General features: G+C 36.9%; 1 protein-coding gene across 4 annotated transcripts; it reads left to right on the top strand.

Moving 5' to 3' along the window:
• On the top strand, positions 1-27,201 carry LOC126842681 (uncharacterized). Of its 4 annotated transcripts, none has more exons than XM_050579766.1 (3): positions 1-557; positions 21,213-21,626; positions 25,186-27,200. In XM_050579766.1, the coding sequence occupies exons 1-3, from the start codon at positions 542-544 to the stop codon at positions 26,820-26,822; spliced, it is 2,067 nt and encodes a 688-aa protein (XP_050435723.1). In that variant the 5' UTR covers positions 1-541; the 3' UTR covers positions 26,823-27,200. The 4 variants fall into 4 exon arrangements, with proteins under 4 accessions (XP_050435723.1, XP_050435722.1, XP_050435721.1 ...); XM_050579765.1 differs by lacking the exon at positions 1-557 and adding an exon at positions 4,017-4,154; XM_050579764.1 differs by lacking the exon at positions 1-557 and adding an exon at positions 8,893-9,047 and having other exon boundaries at positions 25,186-27,201.

The raw sequence follows: 27,201 nt of genomic DNA, 5'->3' as shown, positions 1-27,201 counted from the left end.
TCGCGCCGACGGCCAAACCGCTAACCGGGCAAAACAACTTTTCCTCGAAACGCCATTATCACTTGGCCGCCAACGTTGTTTGTCAACACATACACTCAAAAAAAAAAACCGGCCAGTTATCCGAAATTTTTTTTTCTTCATTACTAAAATATTATATGCAAAACAATCGCGCATCGTAAATAATTAATAATATTATCACTATATAAATAAATCGTATAACTATTAGCTTAAAAAATAAAAACAAATTTTAAATGTTTATTTTGTTTCGTATAATTATTATTAGATATATATAAATATATTTTTTTCCTATTAACGCGTAAATTATATAAACGTATATTATATTATATTATATAGAGATTAATTTTTTTTTTTTTTTCGTTTTCTCGCATTATAATTTATATATTTTGTTTGTTTCGTGTTCGCCACCACCATTGTCCTTATCCGCGCCTTAAGCCTTCGGATGCATACTATAATATCTTGTGGTGTTAATTAGAGCAAAAGAAACCATTACGGCTGTCGTCTCGTTTCGCCTACAAGAGTCATGAGCCGTGCCACGGGTAAGCCAGTGTACTTTTATTATATACCTAATATTAATGTTGTTTTTTTCGCATTGCTACTTTTATTTTGCACAATATAAGGTATTTTGCCGTCCAGATAAAAGCGTGCTGCGTACTCGTTGTCGAGTATAATATTATTATCATTATTATTGTTATGTCTCTTCTCCGTCGGCTATAATATGTGGCTGCTTTATTTTTTCCGTGTGTTTACCGTCTGCGTTTATTATTGTGCTACAGTATTTTCAATTTTGTCGTTGCAAAGAAAAGGAAAACCCAAGCGACGCGACGGTGAAAAAAAAAACAATCAAATTATAAATATATATATATAAAATATATATATATCATATGTGTAATCACAACATGGGTAACCGATGTCGGTAGAGTGTCGATCGGTTACCGTGCAGATTGACTTCCATATTGTGTATTTCAGTGTCAAACCGTGTTTGGCTGTTATCGCTTTTGTCTGGGAAAACGCGGTGACGATTATTAATTGGCATTAGTCATACAAGAACACGTGTTCTGCTACGGCGCGCGTACCGGAATGGCCGTTGGTAAAATTAGAACAATGAAAACCATGCCGGGTCCTGGGTTTATCATTATTTTTCAAAGTAAAAATTTTCCAATTTTTTTTTTTTTTTAAATGGATATCACGACCAATTAAGAAGTTAGCTCGTACTGTGCACCAAATAAATAGACGCGAAGTCACCACCCAATGTGTCTACCGAAGCGATTTCAAACTTTTTTTTGCTGTCACAAAAGAGCAAGCCGCGGTTTTTTTTTTACAATGTACCTACTTGTGTATTTGTCTGTGCAATTCCAATGTAAATGATAATAATTATATCTCCGTCGATAGCGACAATGTGGACACCAATTTTTCACTATAATTATTTTATCAGTATGTTGGTAGATTGTCTAGAACATTGGGTGGTGATTGGGTTTTTATTTTGACGGTCATTTTTTAGTTTTCTTGCCATCTATCGAACCTGGACGTCTGAAATTTTCAGTTTCTCTGATTGGCTGAACTTAAAAATGTCGGTTATCCCAGCTCAAAAATTGTAGAAGTTATGACTATTTTTGGTGTTATCAGTCCAACGTACCACATTATACCTTTTGTGCAAATACGAGATATTCTTTTGGCTATGTCAACCGATTGTCTTTGAATAATATAAAGGAAGAGTTATGTACGTTACAATGATTGGCAAAAGTTTTTTTTTTTTTTTTTTTAATAAACTTCATACCATCAACCCTCATAGAAAAAGTTGTAAGCTTTCCAAAAAGTAAATAATATTGTACCCAATCTGGCGCCAAAAGATACGCTAAAAAGTGACCTATACAAAAGTAATTTTTATCCGGCTTCTATGAAAAAAACTAATATAACTTATGTAACTAGAAGATCGTACCTCTTACTCTTTGTTTGGCATATTAATAATGGCTTCCAGATCAAATCACGTCAAATAATGCTTATCTTTTGAGTTTTGACCTTTAATAAGTAACTCTAAAAAATAATTACATTACAAAAAAATCGTTGAAAATTGTAATTATGGAAAGATTTTTGTTTTAATATCATTATTCCTAAGCCGCAATATATTTTAAAATTGATTTGTTCATATATTTATTTAAATTTGGATTTATAAAATATAGTTTAATTAAAAAAAATTCAAGAATAACACAATTACTATTTACTTTAAAGTGTTATTTTTCATACATTTGATGTTGAATTCATAATATTAGCTTTTTTATCAAATAAATTGATGTAACCATAATTAATTATAAATAATAAATTACTTTAAATAACGATGTTATAAAAAAAATCAGAATTTTCCTGCTCAAGTAACATGTTGACTGAATATAAAAACATATCGGTTATCCTTTAAAATTAACCCCTGTTATACTTTTTTAAATACTTGGGTATTTAATTAATCGTATATAAAAAAAAATTAATTAATAAAATCTTAAAAAAATACCCTTCACCATAATAAAAATGTTGTATAGTGTTGTATGTTGTATATACAGTGATTCATTAAGGATAAGTCATTAATATTTTCTTAAAATGGCTGCAATTTTGTAGTTTTTCTTTTTGAAAACAAACATTTATTTGTTTATGTTATTTTACAATATTGTAAAATTACTAAATATTTAGCTTTTTTAGTATTTTTCAAAGCTCTATCATTTTATTGAATTTAAACTACAACGTATGTATTTAATTAACTTTTTTATCGAACAATAATTTGCTGAAAACTGACTGGTCGATATCCAGTTTTGAATAATTTATTTTTAAGTTGTTTAAGTTTAAAATTTAAGACGGGAGGAAGGGTGGAGTGTAGTATTATTTTTATCTGAACGATTTTTATTTAAACAATAAGAATAAAGATTATTTACCAATTTCTACATAAATTACTGGACCAATACAAAAGTTATTCATCTCCCTCTCAAACGGACGATTTGTCAACGTGTTCACCTAAAAACTTACACACCTAGTTTGTTTTGACTTTATAGTGTTATTCGTGTAATCTTTAAAGTAGACAGTACTAATTATATTTTGCTTATGTCGTCGACTTGTTGCGAGGACTAAGTCTATGTGTAATAATTGTTATACCAGTATAGTAGTATATTATTAAAAATAGGTCATCCAAAGTAAAGATCAATCTGACGTAAGTATTATATGCCAAGTCATTTCTTTTTAAACCTAATGTTATCTCGAATAATGATAAAAAAAACCGGTCTAAATTAATGGCTCGGTTATTTTTTTTTATTAATAAAAGATGGATATTTAATTTAACTCAGTTTTTATATTTATTTTTTGTCTTAAACTATTTATTGTAGGCTAGTAGATAACACAAATTAAAAGCGATACTTAAAAAACAAAATCGGTCGCCATTTTCTAGTTTAGCAATAGTATTTTATTTTATTTTTATTTGCAGAAGACGTGTTAATTAAAGTAACTGTATTATTTGGCTTTTCTTTTGTCCTATTAATTTATTGAACCTCTTGGAGTCCGATTTATTTATTTATTTGTGTATTGTAAATTAACGCCACGGGAGCACAGAGTACTTTTTTTAACACAAAAATTGTTTAAATGTTTAAAGTTGGCGTTTATGATAATATCATGTTAATACTTTAAGGTTTTCATTGTGTGTTCAATGCCTGTTTTAATATTATAAAAACTCTAAAATATTTATGAGATTTTTTTTTTATCAAAAGCATCTACAGTTTACAGATGCGTTATATATGGCAAACATGTTAAATGCATCTGTTGTATAAGGTTCATACTTCATTGTAACATAATCGTGATCAATACCAACCTCAAGCTCGTGTCGTTAAGTTGACACGTGTTATTGGAGAGGAATAAAAACAGCCGTTGTTACTGATTCTGTTGTATTCCTTTATTAAGAGTATAATATAAGTATTACATTATCAGTTATTAAGTAGCACGCACGTAATACGATTAACCGCGACAGTATTAATTTCGATCAGGTTAATTGAAGTGAATACTTATAACTAGTGTATGTGTTATATTATTTAAGTGTAATTAATTCTAAAATTTGTTCATAAACGGACGTTTGAAGACAATGAAAGATAAAATCTATTTTATGCGAGGTACGTTTTAAAATTATTATTATAATAACTCAATGGATTGTATGGAAAATGTTTAAATTCATTTTTATAGAAACCTTAACGTTTTAGCGTTAATGCAAAAAAACATTTCTATAATAATGAACTGTTCTTCGAATGGGGTCCCAGCGTATTCTGATTTCTTAATTTTTAATTATTAAAGAATGAGAGGTTTTTACATGTATTTATTTTCGTCGCAATTTAAATATTTAATGACCTAAGAGAATGCTTTAAAAATATTTATTTTTATTTTACACATTTTTTGTTGTTACCAAAGTGATTTCGCTATTGAAAAAGACTATTTTAAATTGAATGACACGACAATTTGTACAACTGTATAACTTAAATAATGTATAAAATATTACTACGTGCCATTTTAGAAATGTTCCACTTTTTACTTTCTGAAACGTAATTTATTTGATTATAGAAGAAATTTATACGGTGATAAATTAGGTAGCAGAGTTGAAAATAAAGCGAAATGTTATTTATTAAGATGTAATTATTATTAATTTAGTGGAAGTTGTATAATTTGAAAGTTATTCATTCATTTGCTGTAAAACATGTTAACACACCATTATATGTATTACAAACGTGCTTATAAATAGGTCTAAAAGATTTATTCATTTTAGAAATGTTTTCTTTATTAGTGTAGGTAACATTTAATTTAACGCGATTGGTGGTTCATGTCTATGCGTATTACAAAATTACAAATTAGCTACTTTTTAAGTTAAAACTGCATCTATGTAATTAGAATTTGTGTTAAATTCATAAACAAATTTACTATAAGAAAAATCAAATTCTCCCAATTGAATTGCGCATTTTATGCTTTACAAAAAACTATTTTTATCTGTTCAAAGCTTGTGCATGATAGGCGTGTATCTTGTTTTTATTATTCGGTCGATGACGTCAATTATAGTGACTACTGAGACTACTATTCCTGTCGTGTACGCGTTGTCTTAAAACGGTTATCCGTTATTATGCAAGTCAATCGGAGTCCTTGTTAACTGTTCTATCGAATGATTAACGAGATTAGTTATTAGAAATGTTGTGAAACTGTTTATAAACAACGGCATGTTAATGAATAATGTGTTTATTTTAAGAGTGTTTTTAAGGATTTATAAGGATTTGTACGTTCTAACCATGTTAAGGACTGCTTCTATAAGGCTTTGGTGAATGTGGAAAAAAATTTATCGTTTTCAAAAATGTGTCTTACTTTTAGAAATCAAATAGTTGGTAGCCTTTCATTCATAACAATAGTACGACGTAAATGGAAGACTGTTAAAAAATATATGTTGCATATGTGTTTTTGTAGAGATAAAAGCAATTAATCAATCAAAAGAAAATTACAAATATCAAAATATTTTATACTTGGGAAAAAGGTATACTTTCGATACCGTTGTGCGCTTATTAATTAATAATATTTAGTAATTATAACAATAAAAATTGATTTAATTATAACCAGTATAAATCAGATTTTAGATGTTCTTAAAATCAAACGAAACTCGATTCGGAGTCTCTTCCTGGTTATAATTATATCTTTTAAGACCGCGAATGCGTTGTCTATTGTTTATTGTGTTGAAATCCGTACTCGCGCTTTAAGGGTTTGTTTGTTATTCACGTGTAAAGTTTTTACAATTTTAATGTTGGTATATATAGGGTTTATATCGTCGTATAAACGCTTGAAAATATTACTGTATTTATCTTGGCTTTATAATGAATAATTATGCATTCACTGCCGTTGTCGTGTGTTCATATAATATATATATATATATATATATATTATTTTTGAGTCGTTCAGACCAACAAGTCCGATGAAAGGCTTTGAAATTCGTATAACGCATGCATTTGTCCTCAACACTGAAGTCGACCGCAAACACTGCATAGGAGTGTTTACACTCTGTGAAATCGGACGGGTTGAAAAAAATTTGTATATCCCAAGTCTACGGTCTAACCATCGAACCGTTCACTGTACAAGCACACACAATGGCCTATAGCTATATATATATATATATATGTATAATATACACACCGTCAGCAGGACGAAATTACTCATCTGATATGATATATAGCGTTTGTATACGCTTAAACGGGCGCAGGACGTGGATTTACCGTGGAGCTGAACGTATAATTTCCTATCATGGTAAATTACAGCTAATATCGGATATCCGGTATTAGGGCGTAATGTGTAATACACCTATAATACCGGGTTGGGTGAGTCATCCGGACATCTGTACTCGTATACCCACGTGATAGGCACCACGTCGCAAACGCACACCTGCACTTATCTGTACTAAGGACCCACTCATTTTTGGCGAAATCCTCCAGATAGAGACGAGTTCCGTCTACACCAAAAAACATTAATGCAAGATAAAAGTAATACATTCAATAGGTTCTTCAACCATGTAAAGCATCATAATTATCATTTCCGTCAAATAGTTTGACACACGTTCTCGTTACTACCATTTGCAACTCTTTTATTAATCCTAAGGACCCGCTCCAAACTAACCATAACATTTCTTGGATTACCGTTATGACCATGACCAGAGTAATTGACGTTGACACGTTTAAGAGAACTTTTTTTTTTTTTTACAACCGTATAATTACAATAAGTATGGCCGTTTGAATCGTATTGTGAGTATTTCAAAGAGCGGATTGGGATGTATTAGTATGCCTAGTGTTATACAATGATGATGATGAATTAAAATTAAAATAGATAAATATTTGTATATTTACATCAACAAACTGTGTACGACAAAACTTCGGTCATCGCAGATGTCGTCTTTTTGAGGCGTTATGGTTTTTTTTGTTAGCTCCGCTATTTTTTTTTTTAAAAATTTTGCATTAACGTTTGGCGACAGGACTCGGATTGGAGTTTAGGCCACGGACTCGAAAAGCAGAAATAAGTAATAAAATATAATAAACACTAGGCGCGCACGAGCGTGGTTAACGGTTAAACCGCATAATATATGTCTTCTTATGTACGTGGCGTTATTTATTTTGGCACCGACAACCATGGAACTGTTTTTGATGTATGCTTAGTGTGTGGCGTAGGTCGAACTAAATAGCTAGTCGATAGCTTAGATTCCTCCGGTCTATTTTTGTGGCATTATATCCGACATCGTCAACTATAGGCTGTTCGATACACGAGCTACATGATGACACGTTAAATAAAATGAAAATGTAAAAGTCCACTCGATTGTGCACTATTTGATTTGTCGTTACCATACTCGGAACTTCTGTGCCGATGCGAAGGCACGCGTGACCAATAAGAACCTCCGACTATACACAGTGCGGAGATGGTATTCTGTTACCAAAAATCAACTAATACCTACCCGTCATAGGCACAAATAGAATGGAAAATATTATACTATACAAAATTAAAATTGTTTCGTCATAATATATAAATTTCTACGGTATATTTTTTTAAAGAGTATCGTCAAGGTCTTCGATATTTGTGTTTCAATCACATCTCACGGTTTAGTAGTAAAACTAGAAGTGATATTGTATATTATAATACTATTGGCGATTTATTTTGTTATTAATCAACGACACTGCCATTATACAGATACTTAGTACGTATTTCATATATCAATGACGTCTATCGTCTGCGTAGTAATAAATTAACTAATTTCGTACATCAGACAGACAGTGCGAATCGTGGGTAAAAAATATTGTTGACGTCGTTAATGCAATAGAATTATCTCATTACCCATTTCTAATAAAACGATAATTTGTATTGAAATAAAAAACCTCTAATATGTTCTTCTGTCATCGAATGTAACCTTTATCAAGGATTATCACCGTTTTTGAAAATCTAGAATTTATAATTTTCACTTACTATTTTCTTATACTTTTGATTTTTCCCCCGCTATGTCTTGTAATGGTTTCAATGCAGAGCATAGCACATAGTTTAGGCATAAAGTAGATTATTTTTCATTTTTTAAATATTTTTCAAAAATATTTATTGAAACTTAAAATTGTTTTTTACCAACTATTAGTAAATATCGATTAATACAATATACGTGTAGTTTAAACGAGAATAATTGCATTTTGTGTGATGGACAAGAATTGATAGACAAATATGTTACTGTTGTTTGACGGTTTTAATTAATAATTACATATTTTAATTAAAAAATATATTTGTATTAACTATGTTTTTATTTTGTCCGTGTAAAAATAATAGACATCGAGTCAGCCAATAATTCAGAAATAACATTTTGTTTACAATCCAAAACAAGGTTAAATTAATTATAATAATGTTAATTTAAATGATACCATTACATTGCATCTAATTAAATAAAATTGTTTTTTTTTTACAAGTCAAGATGCCCAAAATTTAATATTTCATATAGCGTCTTAGATTTTGGTTAACTACAAATTAAGACGTTATAAAATAGTAGTACAAGAGTTTTTTTTAAACAATTTTTTTTTGTGTGATAACATAAATTACTGTATGTAGGTTACATATTGACGATTGCAAGTTTGTTTACAAAAAAAAAATTGAATTTTTTTAAAAATTATTTTTTAAATAGAAACTGCTATACAAACATTATTTATAGATTAAGGGGGGAATTTATATGATGGAGCCGGCAGGAAGTATTATATTTTTAGACGGGTCTGATGCAGTCATATAGCGAGGAAAGTAACAACGCATATTGTTATGCTAATAAATTAGTAGTAATTTTGTATTCGGTACTCTTGCCGTACGTTTTAATCGAGTTAAAAGTCATGCGTTTATTAGTATTTTTTTAGATATGTTTCTACAAAACTCTATACAAATGACATGACTTAGTCTGAAAAATATGTTTGTGTCCAATATACATAAATTTTACACTTTCATAGTCCTCAGAGCTACAAAATGTATGTGTTTAGTAAAAGGTATGTACTTGATTTATTTCACTAAAATTGCACATTGTTCTTATTGTCTTATTATCAATTCAGTTGTGCGTATATTTTTGATCAATGCAACAATTTTACCGATTACTGCACAATTTATATAAAACATGTTCTGAAATAACTCATTGTGAATTAAGGTTGTTAACCCAGTCATGAATCATGAAAGTACGATACAATGATAACATTAATATTATTATAATAAAACAATCTCTTGCAAAACGCAAAGTATTCTTCTCTTAACAGCTGTTCAGTTGTTCTTGTTTTTTAAACGTTTTTTTTTTTTTTAAATCTTTGGAATGGAAAATTATTATGGGAACAGCGTATTATTATAAGCTAGTCGTTCAATCTGTAGGCTTTTGGTGTATTTATTTTGTGCTTACGAGACATTCAATACGTGTACCAGGTGTCCGTTGAATAAATAAAAACGAGTCGTACCAATTTTTATTTTTATAATTTGTTATTAGTGTAAAGAGCATAAATAAATTCCATTTAAAATTGACATTACTTTAACATATAAAATAATGATCACTGATTTTTCTGATGATATTGTCAAAACGGGAATAATTATCCTTTTAAATTATCTGCATTGTATATCTTTATAATGCTTAAAAGTAATACATTTAATTTTATTAAAACTGTCAACCCCGCGGGTTTCGGTTTATCTTTCTAATTCTGAAACAAAATGAAGTTCTGAATGAAATCATTCATACAAACAATTTTGGTGCGCAAAACAAAATTGCATTCCCCAGAGCTTAAAAATGTGTTACATTTTTGCCGCGTAACAGTAAACAAACCATATAATCTTTTTAATTTCGATTTGATTTTCATACTTAAAAGAACGAAATATTTTAGGGAGAGCATTTTTAATGTACGTATATTTCTTATTTACTATTTTATAGGCCAGACAAAATAATACTGTTTGGCAAAATATTTTCTTTGTTCAGTACAAAAACAATAAATGTTTTACCTAAATTTTCAATAGATATTGCTGTGTTTATCACAGATGTGTTAATCACACATAGAAAAAGAATGATAAAACGGTCATTGACATTATCGCACAAATTTCAAGACATTACAAAAATTGTGCAACTCCCCAATAGAATTTTTCAATATGTATAAAAAATTAAAAACTGTACTCCGAAAAAAAATAATGTTTTTCAAAAGCATTTTTTTTTTTATAGTCGTTTTAGTCCCTGGACGGCGTGTGTCTCGTCCCATCCCATCACATACACTGTGTTCTGCTCAACTACATCCCGTGCAACCATATTGTATACTATTCCTCTGTTATTTGGTCCGGGTGGTAGACGGGGGCATAAATAACTCTATTACTATAACTATATGGTTCGACATGTGCACGGCGAAGAGTGAAGACATATAAGACCAGCAGTCTGCTAGTTTCACCTGGTCGCCATCTCGCAACGTTATTATCCGCAGCCGGCCCCGACCACGTGGTTGTCACGTGAATACACCGACGGCCGTGTGCTCAAAAAACTGGTTTACACGTGGTTAAAAAGAACTTACACCATAAAGTATAAACCTGGAATGGAATGTATACTCTAGACAACTGACCACGGTGAATATTATTGTATACTACATTATATTTTATAGTAAGAGGCTAATGATAATAGTATAATATACAAACTGACCTGGGTTGCATAAATACGTCGCAATACTGTAATATGTATATTAGTATTATTATTATTATTATTATTTAAAAAATATAAACGTAGACCGGAGTTGTTATTGCGTGGTTCGAAAATTCTTAATTTTTTTCCACCTAACACGTAGTTTGTACATGTTTTACGTTTGAGGATATTATATTTAGAAGGTTTATCTGTTAAAGTTCAACGGTTTTAATTTAGTTATGATAAAATAATAATTGTTGTGCGGTTGTTTTGATCATGACCTCTGTTCATAGTCTCTACACGCCGGCCAGCCGTCTCGCGGAGGACGAAGAAAATGTTGACCTTAGCCATTTTGGGTTTAAGATCCCGTTCTGCGGTGTCAATTATAGCAATTACAATGTGCTATTAACGCACTTATTTTATATTGACTTTCAGGTCTTGGTGGTTTTGACTAAGGCCATAAGGATTAATTATTCAAATTTAATAATGTTGTCCTTTGTCGTTAGTATACCTACATATACATTATGAAGATAATGCTTCTGGTTAACGTGTATTTGTCTCAACACGAACAATGACCGCATAACGTGTTGAGGAAAACAAATTGAATTATCTCTGCGAACCGCACACGTGTGTGTGTGAAAATGCACAAAGAAATTCTAGAAAAACGTTTATTCTCTTAGTTTTTTTTTTTTTTTTTTATAATTTTGTATTGTCTTTTGATGACACAACAATAATAATTATAAGTAAGGTGATTGTCCGGTTTAACGCTGCGTTCGTCCGTGCTGTATCAGTTATTCGTACAGCCGCCACTACTGTAGGTACTCTTATGTCATATTCGCCAAGCTATGCAATATTATGTGGGCACATTATTTAAAAATTACCGAATAAATTGGTAAAAAAAAACTCTAGTTTCAATAGTTTGACCGTCGCGTCGTCGTGTGACACAACAGCGGCGACAGATAAAAAATATCTATTTAAAAAACGCGCTTTTATTGGCTATATTATTATCCTGTTATTTTATAGGTACCGCAACGACGTTCGATTTTCGATAAACGCTGTGAATAATATATCTCCGTTAAGAGAAATTATTATTCTCAATTCGAATTTTCGTTCTCCTTGTGTGGGCCATAATACAATGACAATATTTCTATGGGTGTACGCCTACCGCTGTTGTAGAAAACGCATATGTTTACATAGTTGTGTGGGCGCTACAAATTAACAAGTAGCCAATATTCGAGGTGATTTAGTTGAAAAATTGCAAAATTGTTGTCCTTAATATGAAAGAAATTCAAACGAATAACAAATCAACTTCATGTGTTTGCATTACTATTGGAATTTACTCAATAGCGGCTTGCTTCGTATTAATTATTTTCTACAATAGCGATTAAAGCTTGGGTATTTGTACGGAGTTTCAATTGTTCAATGCTTTTGAACGATTTCAACTGGTCGGCGATTTTCCATCTAATAAATATCCATTATGTTGTTCGTGGTTCTTCTATAACGGCAACATATTGGGTGGTCGACCTGGCTATAGTCGAACACATCAAAGGTATAACAACCCCTATTCTGTTCAAGGATGGTAGAACGAAGGCAATTTTCGGTAAATTTCAATCGGCCAGCCAGAGCGGTCAGGAGCGTATAACTATTTGGCCCCAAAGAAGTCTTATGTACACGTTTAACTACATGTTTTATAATGTCCATTGTGAAGATGTTGGTCCTGACGTTTTCTTTTTTACCGCGTATTGCATTCAACCGGTATGGTCAAGCCAGATGTAGACGGCAAACATTGCTGGGACCCTAATTTGAATTTTTTATTTTTTTATTATCATTTCTAAATAGTATCATCTTGATTTCTACCGTTTATGGCCAAGCGTTGGCATACGTTTGGTCGGGAATTTCGTTCGTGTTTGTTTTTTTATACGTCTTGGGTGAAATTAAAATTGCCATTGGGTGGTGGTTTTACTTCGGTCAAACCCACTCGGTTTTGCACGGCATCCATATCAAAACTCGACGAGGCTCGTCCGAAGATGATGTGAATAATTCATCAATTTCGAACTGCCCGAGTTGACCGAATCACAATAACATAACAAACAAACAAAACAACATTAGCGAATTGTGTACTTATAAAAACACCACTCGACGACGTTTCATTCACGAACTGCTCATGAATAAGACAAGTTACGTTCGCAAAGCTTCTCCTCGGGCAATACATACAGTCCGTACAAGTGTAATGTTGTGGTTATTTTCAAAAAAATATATAAGTGCACATTAACATTCCAAACGTCTGCTCGTCGCCATCGCTGGTGGGCCCGGACAACAAATTATGTATCGAGGTCTTTACTCGAAATGATATTGTACACCTTTGCGGATTACCCGTCTGGTTGCAAAAATATTCGGCAGACGTTCCAGATCCGGTTGGACGGCACACAATACACACTCAAACAATTTTTTTTTTTTTTTTTTTTTGGCAATTTTATTACAGCAATATTTGTTGACACAGTGAAATCGCAATGGCGGCGTGGGAGTTGCGCGTCGCCATCATCGTCGGTATTTTAAGACGTCCGGGTGGGTTGTTATAGAGAAATTCGCCGGATGTGAGTTTCCAAAACGAGATTCACCACTCTTCGGCTACCGAAAACGCCGCAGACCCTCGTAAAACGTTTTAGCATAATCACGAAAATGTACATTATACACGGGTACCTTCCGAAAGGGGGACACACGAAAATCAATAGTCCTTTGCGTTTTGTGTGTATTTGTTTGCGGGTGCAGTCTATGTGTAGTGAAACGATATAAAACAAAACAACACCGCTGTACCGATTTCACCCCGACGACCGTTTTGGACTTGCTAAATATAGGTCAACGGCGGTGCGGTTGTGTGTTGTGTAGACATTATAATATTGTATTTTATACGTTATGGTATAATGTGGTTCGGCACAGGTATTATTATTATTATATTATATTATATATTGTTCGACCTCGTCCGGTAACCCCGCACACGGTCGAGTTGATGTTATTTCGGCGGAATATATTTTAATATATTATTCATAGGGCGGCCGAGTCGACACATTCATTATTTAAAAAAAAAAAAAAAACAGAAACCTATTTCGTACAAGCGTGGTGGGACGGGTCATCGACAATAACTTTCCGCCCTTTTGAACTAAACTAACTACTGTTCAAGAGATTACTAAATATGTATATGTATATATAATATGAATTTTCGCGTACTCCATTCATTTTACGGGTATCCCGGGTATAATCCGGATTCGAATTTTTCGTAGCATTCAAAAGCTCGCCAAGTGTTCCGAATTCCATTGACCGCAAGTATATACGATGAAAGATGCATAAAAAATAAGCCAGATTGCTATGAAATCATACCCTCTCCTTCCCCAACCCTCTAGATCTTTACTGGTTGTGTTTGATAAATAATTAAAGGAGTTTGGCTTGGTCGCCAAATGTCAGGCCGGGCATCTGCGACCGGGTCACTTGCTTTCGCCCCCCCCCCTTAGCTACCCTTTACCCTGCTTCCTAATGTACTGTTTACTTTTGTTTTTCGTGACTTTAGACACGCTCGCGTATTCCGTTCGTGCGTTATTCGTTATTGCACATTTATTAAGAGTATTCGTATGTTATACACTTCGAGACCGGATATATTTATAATAAGCAGTGTGCAGTGCGACGGCTTAATTTATTCTGAACATCGCATCGATATTCACTTATATATTCTAGACAATATATTTTATAATGCAGGACGTTGGGTGTAGACTAGGAGAAGTTAAGTTTTCCACAGATTTCAAACGATTTCGGCGAAGGACGTCCAAGACTGAGACGTTTAAGGCAATAAGACAGTGCTTATTCTGCTGAACACAACGTCATTTGCTTACAAAAAGGGGAAAGAAAAGTAAAACACAAAACAAGATAAAAAAAAAAATACAAGTAGTAACAACAACGTGTGTAAACGGTAACGGACCTTGAAGTAAACCAAAAATATTGTCATTTGTCATCTTTGTAAAATTCTGTGCACGTTTGTGTGTGTGTTGCCCGCCGAAGGACGAGTGTGTCTCCATTCTTATCGTCCGAACTAACACAACATTTTGTATATTTTATAAAAAAGGTTTTTGTATTGTTTTAATAACGAAATTCGGTCGGCATTAGCATAAACGCCACCAGTGTATATCGTAGTCCTAGAGAAACGATATTTGTTGATTACATACTATATTACTATTGTCTATTACATACTTATTAGTTCTTTTGTATTTTTTTACAATTGAAATCAGTTTTTTTAATTTAAATAGTTAAATGTAAAACATTAAAAAGAGTAATTACACCATATAGTGTATATATATTTTGAAAAACGCACAATTATGATTCTAATTTTTACATCAACAAAAATCAAGATACATAATATACACACCATAAACTATTCACGTGGTCTATGAACATCCAATCGATAATCTTAGATAACATTGGTAATCAAATTATTAAAACTATTAAATCATCATGTTTTTGTTGATAAAAAAATATGATAATTTATAATCTGGCAATTATCACTTTGATAACTAGTGTAAAATATTAATTCATTTTTAACCAGATGACAACGACCACCATACTTACGGACAACAAAAGAATTTAAATCTAATACTTAATTTGCTGCCAAAATATGATTTAAAAATATTGTAAAATATTAATAAACATTGTAACATTTTTAAATAAAAATAATGATTTTTCTGCCTGGGAAGACATTTTTCTCTAATCTCTTTCAAACAAACAAATAATTATTGTCAAAATCGTTCTACGAGGAATGACGTACGAAAATGATTATAAGTTTTATAAAAAGTTTTATACTTTAAAAATATTACTCTTTAAAGCCAATATAAATTAAAACCTTTAAACCTTCTTGTAAATTTGCTTACGTAAAGTTAACGTGATCGAAATTAGTCTATATTTTTCCTCTTGACAAATAATCGGGCCTGGACAAATCATAAAAAAAGATTTGCGCCGTAAACGTGTTATAAAAAAAACCGTTTCCAAACGCCAATTACTATCGGCTTTATCTAAGCCCCATTCTGTTCGTTGTTAATACCAAAATAAATTACAATAATGTTTTTGTTGTACAGTACAGTACAGCACAGTGATAATTAGGAGTATTTTCGATAATTAATTGGTTAATAATTTTACTATTTACCCAACGCGCACTGTCGTCAGCCGGCAATTAGGCGTTTCCCAAAATACAAAATATAATAACGTCTTCCGATTAAGCTGTTACACTGCCGATAAGACATTAAAGGCCAATAAAATATTACACAATAATCTTATTACTATATTAGCGATTACTATATTCGATTCTGATGTCTTATTAAAAAACCCGAATAATATCAGATAAAACGGCCGTTTCTCGATGAGTATTTGGGATTTTCGGTGCACATTTTCTACCAATTACTCGTGTGACGTTATGCCTTATGGCCAAGCGTCACGGAAAGAACCGTCGTGAGTAATCAAAGCACAAACGTATTCCCTCTGAGTGTGCGTCCGCGGTGTCCACGGCCGCCGCCGTTACGTCACCCCCGCAGACGCCGCACGCGACTCGGCGTCCAGTCAACGCGCTTGATTGTCGATGGTCGACAACAAATTGTGTATATTATTATAAATAACGTTAATAATAAATAATTATTACGCGATATAATCGCCGTAGTAGTAGTAATTACGGCGAGTAGTTGTGGGTAATAACAATATTATTATTATTCGACTGAGCGACGGCAGATGGCGCCACGTGCCACGCGGCAAACTGTCGGCGGCTGAGTTTCTCCGGCCGCCGTCGCCGCTGCCGTGGTGGTGTGACTCAGCAGCAGCAGCAGCAGCAGCAGCAGCAACGACGGCACCGGTATTCATTCGTCTGCCCGGTCTCGTCTGGCCCGCTTCGACTGTTTATCCGCCAAAGAACGCGTGCGTTTCATCCGTGTGTGTGTGTGTGTGTTTGTGTGTGGTGCGTGCATGTGTGTGTACGTTATTCTCACGTGATACTATTTATTTTTGGTGCGCGCGTCGGTTCGTTGCCGTTAAGACATTTTTGTGTCCGTATATACAATATAAATACGCGCTTTGTTTTTTTTTTTTTACCGCCGTTAGTTTTGTTAAGTAAAAGTCGGGGTTTTTTTTTAAAAAATAAAGAATTTTGCTTCCGTGTTTGTAGACGAAATTTTGCCGGGTTTTTTATTTGTTTTTGTTCTTTTCGAATGCGTCCGAAACACTCGCCGTCTTGCGATACACGTTGGCACCGTAACGTTAGATCGCGACAGAATATTATTTCGCCGGCCGCCAAACGGACACCGGACGCATTTCGAACGCCGCGGCGTCACGCCATCGAGTCAGTATAGTGCCGCCGATAATTAATGCGTGCGTACCGTGGCCGCCGCTGTCCACCGTCAACTGCCGCCGCCGTGGATGACCACGATGTCGTCGATGACCACGTGTTTCGTCGTTAGTTACGTGCCGTTCGTGTTGAGCGTGACGCTCGTGGCCAACACCGTGTTGGACGTGGCCAGCCGGGGCGCAGTAGCCACCGCCGTGGCCGCGGCCGCCGGTTCGCAGCGTAGACACGTGCTCGTTGAACTCATGTCGCCCGTCGTCCTGGCGGCCATCGCGTTATTCTGGACCGTGCTCGGCGTCGCGTTCTACCGGTACGCCGAATGTTGCGCGGCCACCGCGGCCGCGATGGCCGCTGCCGACAAACAACAGCAGCCGTCGTCCAAGTCCGTACATCCACCGTCGCCGTCCGCCAGAGCCACATCGACCGGAACAGTAAAACGTAAGCGCGCCAAAAATGTCTTACAAAAACCGTCGGGTTCACATTTTATACTGATATTTGACGAAAACTAAAACCTTGACCTTAACCAAAACCAGTAACCCCGGTCGTCTTTTGGCGTAGAAATGGCCCTTTACTCGCACGGCCACGCCGCAACAACAATGGGACGCGACGACGTGCCGGTTCCGGGCACCGGCGCTCGCCACGCCGATCTAGGTTATTGGGTAACTCAACGGGCGGGCAGCCTCCCGTTTCCGGTTTTGCAGTTGAATATCATTTTCACCGCTGCCGTTGCACGTTGTTGTTGTTATGATACTGATGTATTTGTTCGGAAACGATCAGTCGGGCATTATAAGAATTATGTTTTTTTTGTAAATATTATCTTTTCATTTCGAGAGTTTGGTCAAAATAAAAAAACCCTTAATTCAAAAAAACCTAGCCATCTTTTTCTTTTTAAGCTCATCAAACTTTTAGTATTGAATCATAACTGTATATTATGTTGTATTGAGTTTAAGCATATCCGACTTATCTAGGTCGGGATTTTTTTTTTGTTCAAGAAACCCGGGTTATTACCAATTGTGTTTATTGGATATTTAATTTTATATTCTGCGTGTGTTAGCTGTCGCTGTTGTTCACGGTTTGGTGTACGACCGAGAGTCCAAAATGTATTGTGACAAAAAGATCCCCGTTGGTCGTCATTTGAACAAGCCAAGAGCCGGGTGTAAAATAATAATTGGCGGGTTTTTCGTTTTGTACGAAGTACGCACGCCCCGCGTCGCATTATATTATTATACGGTTCTTAGAAATTGGTCGGGTTTAGTGTTCTATTTACCGACAGTAATGCTGCGACTCTTACTAATAATACTACAACATAATATCACGTGTTCGGTAGGTGTACGCCGGCTGTAAAATACATTTTTTTCATAATAATAAAATAATATATCATACTTAAACACACTATGGGCAGCAGCGCTATTGCCAATAGGCAGGCACCGGTTTAAAACTCGATCCTAGTTGTATACGACCAAACGAGTTTTGTAAACAAACCGACTACCCTCGAGAAATCGCCGGTGAAATCGTTTTCGAAATTGTCCGTCCGGTAACGGTGACAATAAATACCGCACCCTCGCTGTAGTCAAACAACGCTGTGTCTTGCCTTCTACTTGAAAATCACAACGAATCCTTTTTTATTTTTTTTTAGATTCAATACCGTCGTCCGAGTTGCAACAGTGTAATAAACATGATCCACTTTTGCGTTTTGTATAACATGTGAACGATGACGATTAAAAATAACACGAGGGGGGTGGTTGCGATCAACGGGGAGGAGAGGGAGAGGTTCAGCAATTCGGACCTACCTCGATGGGAAATGATTATTTTATCATTGTTAATTGACCATCCGTACAATTAGGAGTATATAATAATACGGTTTTGTTGGCTCCTGCCCTTGAATGCGTCCAACGATCGCGCCACTGGCTTTGTGTGTATGTATGTGTCTTAACTCTGACTCTTATGAGAGAATAGATACTATAGCCAGGTACTCCCAATTTTCGACACGGAGGAGGAAGCGCTAGCCTTGAACCCAGGACGACCGCTCGGGTGCAAATAAAGTATATTTTGTGGGGGGGGGCATAGGGGGAGACGTTGCCCATTGTGTGTCTGTGTAATCGTATACAGGTGGGCATAGGCACTTGAACTTGAATGACGATACGGCGTGGAAGTTTTTCGAGTAAGTTCTAGCATTAAAATAATATCATTCATACTATAAATATTTTTTCAGTCTACTGTATGTGTGTGTGTGTGTGTGCGCTAGCTAAGGCGGCACTGTGTTGACTGATTTATTTATGCGTTTTTCTTTCCATTTATTTGTTCGTTGAACACACGCAACTCAAGGAGAACCATCTCGTAAAACTAAAAAAAAAAACTATCTCCGGGTAAAGGTCGAAACGGCGAAACCTTGGTCTAGAGACCAAGCGACGCTAATGAAATGTTATATTCCTACTGTGAATTTATTATTATTATTGTAGTTACATATCGGCTGGAGGGAGCCTTGACAACGGGTGCTAGCTAACAGGAAGTGCAAATAAAGGGTAGTCGATATCACAATAATCGTGGTCGACACACAGATGGGAAACACAGCCAAACATATGACTGTTGTGGTTTTAAGGTGTTATGATCATATTAGGTGCTAGCGGTCTGAAAAGACAACGGCAGTCGGTGGTCTGCTTGGCGTGGGTGTCTAAAAATTTTTTTTACCGGCGGACGTGTCAAGGACACGGGAAGTGGCGTTTAAAATTTGGTTTCGATACCTGTTGGCGTTATAAGACGGCCAGAGGAAATGGGGTTTTCAAATATTCAAACGTCTTTGACCCTTTCGAGAAGAACCGTCTGACCTCCTCGGCCGCAGATGGTTTCAGGTCTCTATTTACCGCAGACGCCACGAATGTGATATATAATGTCATTTAAAAGACATTGGATGGGTAATTCGTTTTAAAAGCACAACGGAATAGATGCAAGCAGAAGGAGGGGGTTCACTTTCAATGTAAACAAAAAAAAGTAACGGCCATTTTGTGTGTTCACATCTCGTTTTTCTCGTCACAAGGGGAAGTAACATTTTTATTTTACCTTTAAAAAAAAAAAACTCGATTAAGTAACCACTTGACGTTCCAAACAACAACTCGAGTCGGTAGCGACAATTACAGCGTACAAACGCGCGCACCCTTCTAGCGTGTCTAGGCCGACCGGGCTCGTTTATTATTCACATACATTCAAAGTGTTTTTGCGATGAAGGGCCAGAGAAAATCGATACTACAACCGATTTATTATTCACGGCATTTTCGAGAACTACTGTCTCGATGAACTCTTAACCCCGTCGCGCGGATTCCAAAACTCCTCGTTTTCAGACACAACCTGTGACAACAATAGGTCATCGCCTCGTCGGACGTTCTTAATTTCCGTCGGGGTTAGTTAAGACAACAAAATTAGTAAGACACACATTTTGATTGAAACGCGCGTTTTCGAAACCGATAATTCAATTATATATATATATATGCATGATATACATTTGTAATTTCGTGGCTGTTAATTGGTGTTATCGAGGTGCGGTTTTGTTTGTGCGCTAACATATGTGAAGCGTGTTTGTTGCCCTTGACTCGGTTACGATTCGCGGTCAGCCTTATCGCCGTTTTTCAACTCATGATCGCCGGTATCCATTGTAAAGATGTGATGATGTATTTAGGCCACAGGGTGTGGTTTCGATTAATTTTTTTAATTAAATCGTCAATTGCCTAAAGGGGTTGTTCGAATAATTGTAGCAACGGTCAACGACTATGTCTCGATTAAACATAGATTTCCGCTTGGCGGACTTCCTAAGATCTCACCTTTCTTGTGGAACACAGTACGTTGATTATTATTTAGAAAAATTTGATAAAACTAAAATAAATTCAGTGGAAACGATTAATACAATTATCAATTGTTTAAAAAAAGCTCTTAATATGTAATTTGGTTTATTTAATGTATATCGAACTGGCTATGATTTCTTTTGTTTAAGTCAAGCAAAAGTGGTCAGTAAAAATTGTATAGCTTATTTATTTTTTTTTTTTTAAACTTAATTTATTGCCAACTGTGGTCTTAACCAATCCATCCTCCAAAATCTCCACTCTAATTCTGAAATAGTTGGCCATTAATTAGTATTGCCAGTGCTAACGATGTGGGCTTTGTTGACAGGATCGAAGACCAAACAGCCCAAGGACGACCACATGGACACCGACGATTCGGCCACTTCGAGTCCGCCCAACAAGGTGTCCAAGAGGACGGCGGTGTCCAAGTCGAAACCTTCGCCGCCGCCGTCGCCGGACAAGTGTCGGAGGACGGCGGTGCCGTCAAAGCCGCCGGTGTACGCCGGCAGCAGCGACGATGACGACGACGGCGGCAAAGGCGGCCGCCAGCCGTCGGCTTTCAACAGTGTTAAAGTGCAAGCGGCTCAGTCCAAGGGGCCCGTGACCAAGGGAATAGTAGTGATGACCGAAATCAAGTTGTCTCCGTCCAAGGGACACGCGATCGCCCGCACCGAAATCCAACTGTCCGCCCCTCTCAAACACGTGGACAACTCCACTGTCAAAGACAAAAAATCGGAAAACGGTTTGTAAAAGTTTATTTTTTTGTAGGTATTCATTTTAGAAAATTCTAAAATCAGCTTATGCTGGTCTAATGGTTGTTAGGCCTGGTATAATAAAAATGTTGGGTATTTTTCCAGCGTGCGCCGTAGTAATAGGCACGAATGAAACGAGTGGGAGGGGGAGTGCTCCCTTCCGACCTTGTCGAACTTAATTTTTCTTAAAATGTATAATTTTTATTGACTCGATTTGTTTTGAGTATGCGCATAAACAACCCGTATTTTCGGGTAACTACGTACGTTTGGTAGTTTTCCGTTAGGCAAACAGATCGGCCGCAGTAGTCTCGACAGTTAGTCATCCCCTCCCCTCCTCCACGTACACACACCTCTGCCGACCGGCCGCAGTAATCGTATAGTAGTGATAATAATATTACTTATAGTAAAAAAAAAAACACACACACACACATCATAACATAATAATTAATATGCACTCGAAGCAAAACCGTGTTTCGTTCCCGGTTTTATGTGTGCGACGGCCGTTATGTCCTATATTATTATTATAAGCCGTGCAAACAACAACATGACAACCGGCACCCGGTATATACTGTTAATTTTACAGTTATGGATCGTCTCCGCGTGCGAGGTGAATTTCTTCTTCTTGTGCGCCGCCGCCGTCGTCGCGTGTCCACGGGTTCGTAAAGTGCTGTCGATAGTATAGGAAATCGCCAGGCAAACAATATAAACGTCAAGTCAACATGTTATTATTAACGGTAGTTATTATCCCCGAATTCGTTTCACTCGAACGCGATGGATTTTTGTTCCGTGTTTTTTTATTTTTTTAATCTAAACACAAAGAGAGGAGCAATTGAATTTGCGAGTACCTTATGCGCGCTTCCGGCGGTGCTGTCCGAGCTTATATACCCTGCCAATAATGATGTTTACTCACTCGACTGACCGAACCGCAATCGCGCTTTTGTGGGAGGACGGTCCAATTATTTTGTTTTCGGTTATCCACCTGTGCGTGTGATTAGGACGTATTCACCAAGCCAAAACCGCAGAGTTGGCAAAACGGCGGGTAAACCCGTTTCCGGATATAATCTAGAAATTCAGGTAACGCCATCGGGGAGAACTGGTCGGCTATCCGTCGCCGCGTTAACCTTGCATTTTGTCGACCAGATTGATGAGTTTTCGTCAACGGGAGGGGGCAAATTAAACAACAAATACAACTACATTTCCTATCGGCGGCAAATGGGCAAATAAGCCCAACGACCTTTGAATTGTGTTGTAAATCGGGTTCCAAAAAGAGGAATATAAAAAGGTATGATGTGTAACAGAGTAGGAAAACATTAGATTTGTGTTTAAGTGTACGTACCCCCCCTAACCCAATATTATGCATAGAAAATCGAGAAACTACAGTTAAATTATAAACATGTTACGTGTAACCAAAATTGTTAAATCGGTTGCCGTGTTGCTGTTTTAAAATAAATATGTTAAAAATCAACTCCCCTCCTAGCACCATTAAAAAAATAACAGCGGTTGTATAAATTCTGAAACTGAAATCCATTAAATCATGATGATCACAAAGAGATTAAATAAAAAATTGGCAATTCGATGAACAAATGATAAATTAAAATGTATTCCAATATGAATTTCATAAAAACAATTTTTTTTTTAATTTTCAAGTCGAACAATATTATCTTTCATAAATTGTTTGTTTTACCTTAGATCGCTTTTATATGTGTCTATTAACTGACTCTAAAGTATTTTAAATAGGTAAATAAAAGCTGTCTAATATATTATTTGTGACAAACGACTAATAAATAGTAAAGTAAAGAACAATTTTTTTATTTATCGCGCTTATTTCGATAAAACAATTAATATCCCAATAATGAGTGATTAATTATTAATGACCCACTAATGGTTATCATATTTTTATTGTTATCACAATCAGATGTAACCGTACACTTGTCATGCTCGAGCCACGTGGTGTAAAATATGGTAGTTGGATGTCTTATCCGTTCAGTGTACGTCGAATCTCTTTTGCCTCATTGTAATAGTTCGCTTACTAGTGTGTCAAGTACACATTGGAAATGGATAATAATCAAAAAAAAAAAGTTCTTTTTTGCTATCTGGATCGTGGTGTCGGCGATGGGGTTGCGTTTTTATAACAATATATATTATTATAATATAATATAATAATTCTTTCGACAGCGTCGTCGTCGTCTTGGGTTAGAAGGCGAGCGCGGGGTATTGTTGTGTGCATGTATTATTATTATACAGAAACGACCTTAGTCTATGATGTGTATGTTTTTTGCTCGCTTTACAAAAGTAATTATTATTGCGCCAAGCCCCCGAACCTATTGAACGCGTTTTTCAATATTGGCGGTGAGAAAAAAAAAAAAAAATAACTATTATAAAATTCAAGGTCGGCCGTGTGTGTACTCGCTCGCCGCCTAAACCATCATCTAGAACAATGACGTTAAGGAAAAAAAAACTACATATATTTTCTACGAGTACACACAAAACGTCTCTCTGAGGTCGATGCGGAAAAATTGAAAATTTTTTATTTTTCAATTAAACTAAGCAACTCCACAGCCCGTTTATTGCGATTATTATTGTTGTTTTCTTTTCGCTCTCGCGCTACCAGTAGAGCTTCGGTGTCGGATGAATCGAGGGGAAAAAAGATAGAGATGGGAAGAAGGAAACAACGGTCGGTCGACCGAATCGTTTTCTATACGGGTAAGTCACACGGGTATCGGATAAGAAGTAAAACCGATGTGTCGCCGATGCAAAAGTAACAAAGAAGCACACAAGTCAGTTGAAATAACAAACGCACGGATAATAATATTTTATATTATACTATTATTATATACTGACGCCACATATTATACAGAAAACGACCGAAGAAAGTTTACCGTCTGGTCTGTAAACACACACACACACACGGTCGACTGTGTAGTGTATAATAGAGATCAGTGAAAGTAGTAGCATAATGTGTGTGCAGTAGTGAACGCACAATTTTTTTTCTTCTTCTTGCCTACATTTAAATGTATTATAATACAGTCGTCGTTGTTGTTGTTGTAAATCCTCTCATCGAGTATAAGATATATTTTTGGCCGCTCTTAATTTTAATTCTTCTCCGCCTCCTCTTCTTCTTATTCTGGCCAGTTGTTGGCTGTTTTTTTTTTTTAGCTTCGATGCCACGCTTGGGGTTTTTTTTTTGTCGCCCTCGCCGCTTTATTGAGATAAATTTGGTATTTATTTTTTTGTTTTTTATTGTACACGTGTCGCGGATAACATGTGCTCTACCAGCCCGAAGGCTGTCTGACGACCGTGTGTGGGCTACGGCTGGGAGTTGAAAAACGTTATGTGAGCTGGTGTAATAACCTGGCTTTTTTTTTGAAGGGGTTACTAGTATGAATGTAAAACTTATAAAACCCATATTTTTGGAAAAATGCCAAACAATTTCTGGACTAACGGAAAAAGCCTGCTAAACGTTATTGGGGTTGGATGGTGTTGTTTTTTCTATTGCTCGGAACGTTTGTACCGGTTTTCATTGTTTTTTTTGTTGTTTTTTTTTTACAGATAAGAAATGTAAGAGAATCGAATACGAATCCAGCAAGAAGCCAAACAAGGAGAACGTGGAACCGCGAATTGACGACAAGGACGACGACGAGTGTTGTGCGTCGATGGCGATCGGTTCGAAGAAAAGAAGCAAAAGGACTAGAAAACGCAAGACCAAGTACAAGCAATTACAGGAGTCCGCCGAAGCGATGGAAGGCAGCAACGGCGGCTGTAAAGGAGTAGGAGGCGGTTCTTCGTCGTCCATCGTGATCAAAGCGACGTCGCATACGGGAACGGCGATAACCATCGAGACGACCACGACGACGACGACGACGTCCGGCGGCAGTGGCGGCGGCGACGGCGGCGGTTGTCCGTCGCCATCGGTCAAGCTGATGGCCGCCGTTTCCAAGTCGCTCACCGCCGCCGACAAGTTCTGCAGCGAACGTGTAAACCTGAACGGGCTGTCCGACTTGGACTTGTGGTTCATGTTGAACAAGTACATGCTCCGGTTGAGCGATCTGTACGCGTACGGTTTCCCGGTCAACTCGACGATGGCCGGTTATGCGGTGTACTATCGGCCGAACATGACGCGGCTCAAGAAGCTCAACCCGGTGGCCAAAGAGTTTAGCTTTGACGCGCGGCCTGTTCAACAACAGCAAAAATGTCAAAGGAAGCGTCGGACGTCCGAGAACGGCGTCGCGATGATGACGGAACAACAACAGCAGAAGCAGCAAAAAAAGGAGGAGGAACAGTTCTCGTTCAACGATCTCGTTTCGTGCGTCAGGTGCTCGTCGTTTTTCTCGGTCACTAACGAACGACGGTACGCGCACGCCAGCCGGTGTCTTTACCACTACGGCAAACTGAAAATGGGCGGCCACACGTACGGCTGCTGCAATGGCAGTCCTACTTCGCAGGGCTGCACGGAAGCGCCGTGCCACGTGTGGAACGGGTTCGCCGAGGGCCACAACGGACCGGCGCCCGGGTTCGTGCACACGTACGACGACCGCTCCGGTATCCGCGTGGTGTACGGCATGGACTGCGAGATGTGCTACACGCAGTCCGGACTGGAGGTGACCAAAGTCACGCTGGTGGACATTTACGGGTTCGTCGTGTACGACACGCTTGTCAAGCCGGCCCGGCCGATCGTCGACTACAACAGCCGTTACAGCGGCATCACGGCCAACGACTTCGCGACGAAGCCTTCGAAAAGCCTGGAGCAAGTGCAGCGAGATCTGCTGCGATACATCAAGCGAGACACCATTCTGGTTGGCCACGGGCTGGGCAGCGACCTACTCGTACTCAGGATGGTCCATTGCCGGGTGGTAGACACGTCCGTGCTGTTCCCGCATCCGCGCGGCGAGCCGTACAAGATGTCGCTCAAGTCGCTGGCGGCCAGGTTGCTTAAGCGGGAGATCCAACAGGCGTACGGGCACGACAGCAAGGAAGACGCTCGAGCCGCAATGGACCTGGCGCTGTACAAATTGCGCCGGGACCTGGAGGCGGCCACCACGACGACGTCCAGTTGCAGTCCGACCGCCGGCGATCACCACCGGCACGGCCATCACCATCATCATCATCACCACCACCACCACCGAGACACCGCCAACGCCGGCGTATGGAATGAAACAGCAATAACAGTGAACGCCGCCACGGCGTAGAAATATACTCCTGATCCTCCTCCACCACCTCATCCCTCCCCCACCCCTCGACCCTCTTGTTGTTGTTCCTATTTATATATATTTACACGTATATATATATATAATACACACGTTTTTTCCTATTTTAAAAATGAGAAAAGATAAGAAAGAAAAAAAAAATCATTTTATACGACTTATTTTTCACTCACTTGACATTGTGATAAAACTGATCGGTTTCACTCACTTTATATTGTATATATATATTGTACTAAATACTTTGTGCGTGTGCGTGGACGAACCGATCTGATGACTGAATTATTTGTCAACCCCCTCAAGTTTTTTGTACTCGAAAAATGCATTGTACAAAATTAACGATAATAATAATAACAATATTATTATC

This window comes from Adelges cooleyi, unplaced genomic scaffold (assembly GCF_023614345.1).
Source record: "Adelges cooleyi isolate 19-005CV unplaced genomic scaffold, UGA_ACOO_1.1 ACOO_flye_CR_arks_rails_tigmint_CR_PRNA_574, whole genome shotgun sequence".
NCBI lineage: Eukaryota > Metazoa > Arthropoda > Insecta > Hemiptera > Adelgidae > Adelges > Adelges cooleyi.
Note: the sequence above shows the minus strand (reverse complement) of the source record. Positions and strands in the feature narration are given on the sequence as shown.